Source organism: Octopus bimaculoides, chromosome 11 (genome assembly GCF_001194135.2).
Source record: "Octopus bimaculoides isolate UCB-OBI-ISO-001 chromosome 11, ASM119413v2, whole genome shotgun sequence".
In the NCBI taxonomy this organism is placed as follows: Eukaryota; Metazoa; Mollusca; class Cephalopoda; order Octopoda; family Octopodidae; genus Octopus; species Octopus bimaculoides.
The window spans coordinates 71597259-71599991 of record NC_068991.1 but is presented as its reverse complement, the minus strand read 5'-3'; the positions used below and the strand labels follow the sequence as shown (position 1 = coordinate 71599991).

At 37.1% G+C, this 2733-nt stretch overlaps 1 protein-coding gene across 1 annotated transcript in view; it reads right to left on the bottom strand.

Annotated features, from left to right (window-relative positions):
• Positions 1–2733, bottom strand: part of LOC106871654 (exportin-5) — a 36808-nt gene that overhangs the window by 18931 nt on the left and 15144 nt on the right. The window contains exon 7 of the mRNA XM_014918238.2: positions 1144–1220. Within this exon, the coding sequence (XP_014773724.2) occupies positions 1144–1220 (77 nt within the window). The remainder of the gene's footprint in view (positions 1–1143; positions 1221–2733) is intronic.

Here is a 2733-nt window from a genome sequence, read left to right as displayed (position 1 = left end):
GTAAAGCTCTCTAAAATTACATCCTGTTGCTTTTAACATGTACAACTGGTGGGTCATTGCAAACTTGACACAATCACCAGAAGCATCAATGGTGATACATTTTCATCATTTGAGAAAATATTTTATTTTTCATCCTTGACATGGTTTTGAGGACATTTAAATAACATGAGTGCTAAATATTAAAGTTTAATTATGAAATATTGTCAACATGCAAAAAAAAAAAGAAAAGGATGGATGGGAGTTAACTGGAAAGAGAAATTAAGATGAATATGATGGGGTGCCAGAGCTAATCCCATAAGGTACAAGGGCCAAATTGACACGATTGTAGCTTCTAGCCTTCATTCATGTTTTCCAGTTCTTTCATGAAAAACATGTCTGGCCGTTGGAAATATTACCTTGTACGGAAACAAGTGAGAGTTGGTGACAGGAAGAGCATCTGATCATAGAAAAATCTGCTTTGGTAACTCTCGTGCGGGTGACACGTAAAAGCACCCACTACACTCTCTGAGTGGTTGGCGTTAGGAAGGGCATCCAGCTGTAGAAACTCTGCCAAATTAGACTGGAGCCTGGTGTTGCCATCCGGTTTCACCAGTCCTCAGTCAAATCGTCCAACCCATGCTAGCATGGAAAGCGGACGTTAAACGATGATGATGATGATGTCCAAAATTAAAATTTTTGTTGTAATATATATATATATATATATATATATATATATATATATATATATATATATATATATATATATATATATGTATGTATATATACGAGAAGAAAATGGAGGAAAAATAACAAACAGAAATGTATCTTTTGTGCTATAGTAAGCCTTACTAATTAAATAATGGCTTACTAGTGCAAAAGACACTTCTGTTTGTTATTATTCCTCCATTTTCTATATAAATTAAACTACGGTTTACTCACCTTATTACCTGCTGCCGTATACCTTTTACAAGGAATATACCTACTAAGGCAATCACCAGGAGAGCCTTTGGATTTACATATCCCTTAGAGGCTTTAAACACCTCTAACTTATACATACATACATATCAGGTATCTTTTGGTTTCTGTAGCTAATGGGGGTGATGATAACCTTTTTTGAGGTAGATACTTAGAAAAAGAGAAGGGAGAGAAGAAAAATGAACTTACATAGCAGCAGTAAAAATAATAGACATGGCATCGTCACTGAACAATATCAGTAAAGGTTTTCTCTCTTCCAAGCGACCCTGAAATTGATGAAATATTATGATACAACACTGACCAAATGCTATGTAAATAGCAAAACTCAACATTACCCCCAAATATTACATTATACAAATATCCACTTTCTATTCATAATTCTCTTCTGAAAAATCATTAAGCTCAGAGATCAGCGACACCTAAAATAGAGACACTCAAAATAGAGATGTTCAAAACAAAAGGCACTACTTCTCTAAATTGAGAGATCGCAGCTCCAATACTATGGATATGTGGTAAAAATGTCTCATGAAAGAATTGCTGGATAGGTTTTACTAGCAAAACAAGATGGTAGGATAACATCCATGAGTTTGGCTGTTTTTAATATCCATGAGTCCAGCTGGATCAATTGGAGACGGTTGCTTCTAACAAGACCCCATGGAAGGAGTACTTGAGGACACTGCCCCTACAACCCTTCCAGGAATAAGTGAGCGAAGAAGATGAGATGAGAGATGAGATTGTGCAGTACTGTAGGTTTGAAAGGTTTTCATATCTAAAGATTAACTAATCTACATTTGTAAAACAAACTGATTAATTGGCATCAAGTTGTTTATTGACACACCTCAACATCTGGCCTAAAGATACTCTGGTTCTTCTCTTTAACATTATTATAGTGGCTTTTGCTCTTTGGTGCCAACTGTTTCCATGCCAGCTCTACTCAAACACTTGTCATGTCTCAAATATCATGATTCTTCTTCATAAGCCCTATGTTTAAACTTATCTCTTCAGAACATCTCAGATTCCCTCCCTGTACATTTTTCCCCCCTGCAACTACTAATGTTCAAGAATAAAGATAACCATGCCAATACTAGTCCTACCACCCTCAGTTAAAGGGTCTGGTTTTGCAAATTACTTGGTGACCTCACTGGTACCAGTGTCATTCAGTACATTCTATAAAGTGGTTGGCATTTGGAAGGGCATTCAGCCATAGAAACCATATGGAAACAGACTTTGGAGCTTGGCTCCTGTCGAACTAGTCAACCTAGACATTAAAGAGTGATAATGTTAATCTTACTCGTCCCAGAAACCCTGTGAAGGCCGTGTGCAAAGCCCCTTGTAACCAGCCTAATTTTCTAGAAAAAAAAAAAAAAAAAAAAAAAAAAGCAAAGCAAAACCTAATTCCATCACATTAAACCTCACCCAGTGTTTTCTAGCAATGCTTTGGTGGTTAAACGAAAGTCTTGTGGATGAACTCTGCTGGATGGAAACTGTACTGGTTTGTTACTTGGTGAAATACTTTATCCGCCACCCAGTTTTTTCATACCAACATCACTTCTGATCCTTAGGTACCTTTAGCAGAATGATCTCTGCTGCTGCGAGTAGTCAGGCCAGGTTTGAGAATAAACAGATATTTTGATACACTGTTTCCTAAGGTAGTAACAACCGATAAATTGTGCTTCCCGTCCCTTTTCTTATCAACTAGTGTTTGAGGTGCTCTCTTCAACAAACAACCTTGGACACTGTTGCCCCCGACTCCACTTCCTGCTCTGAGTTAAGTCTTAA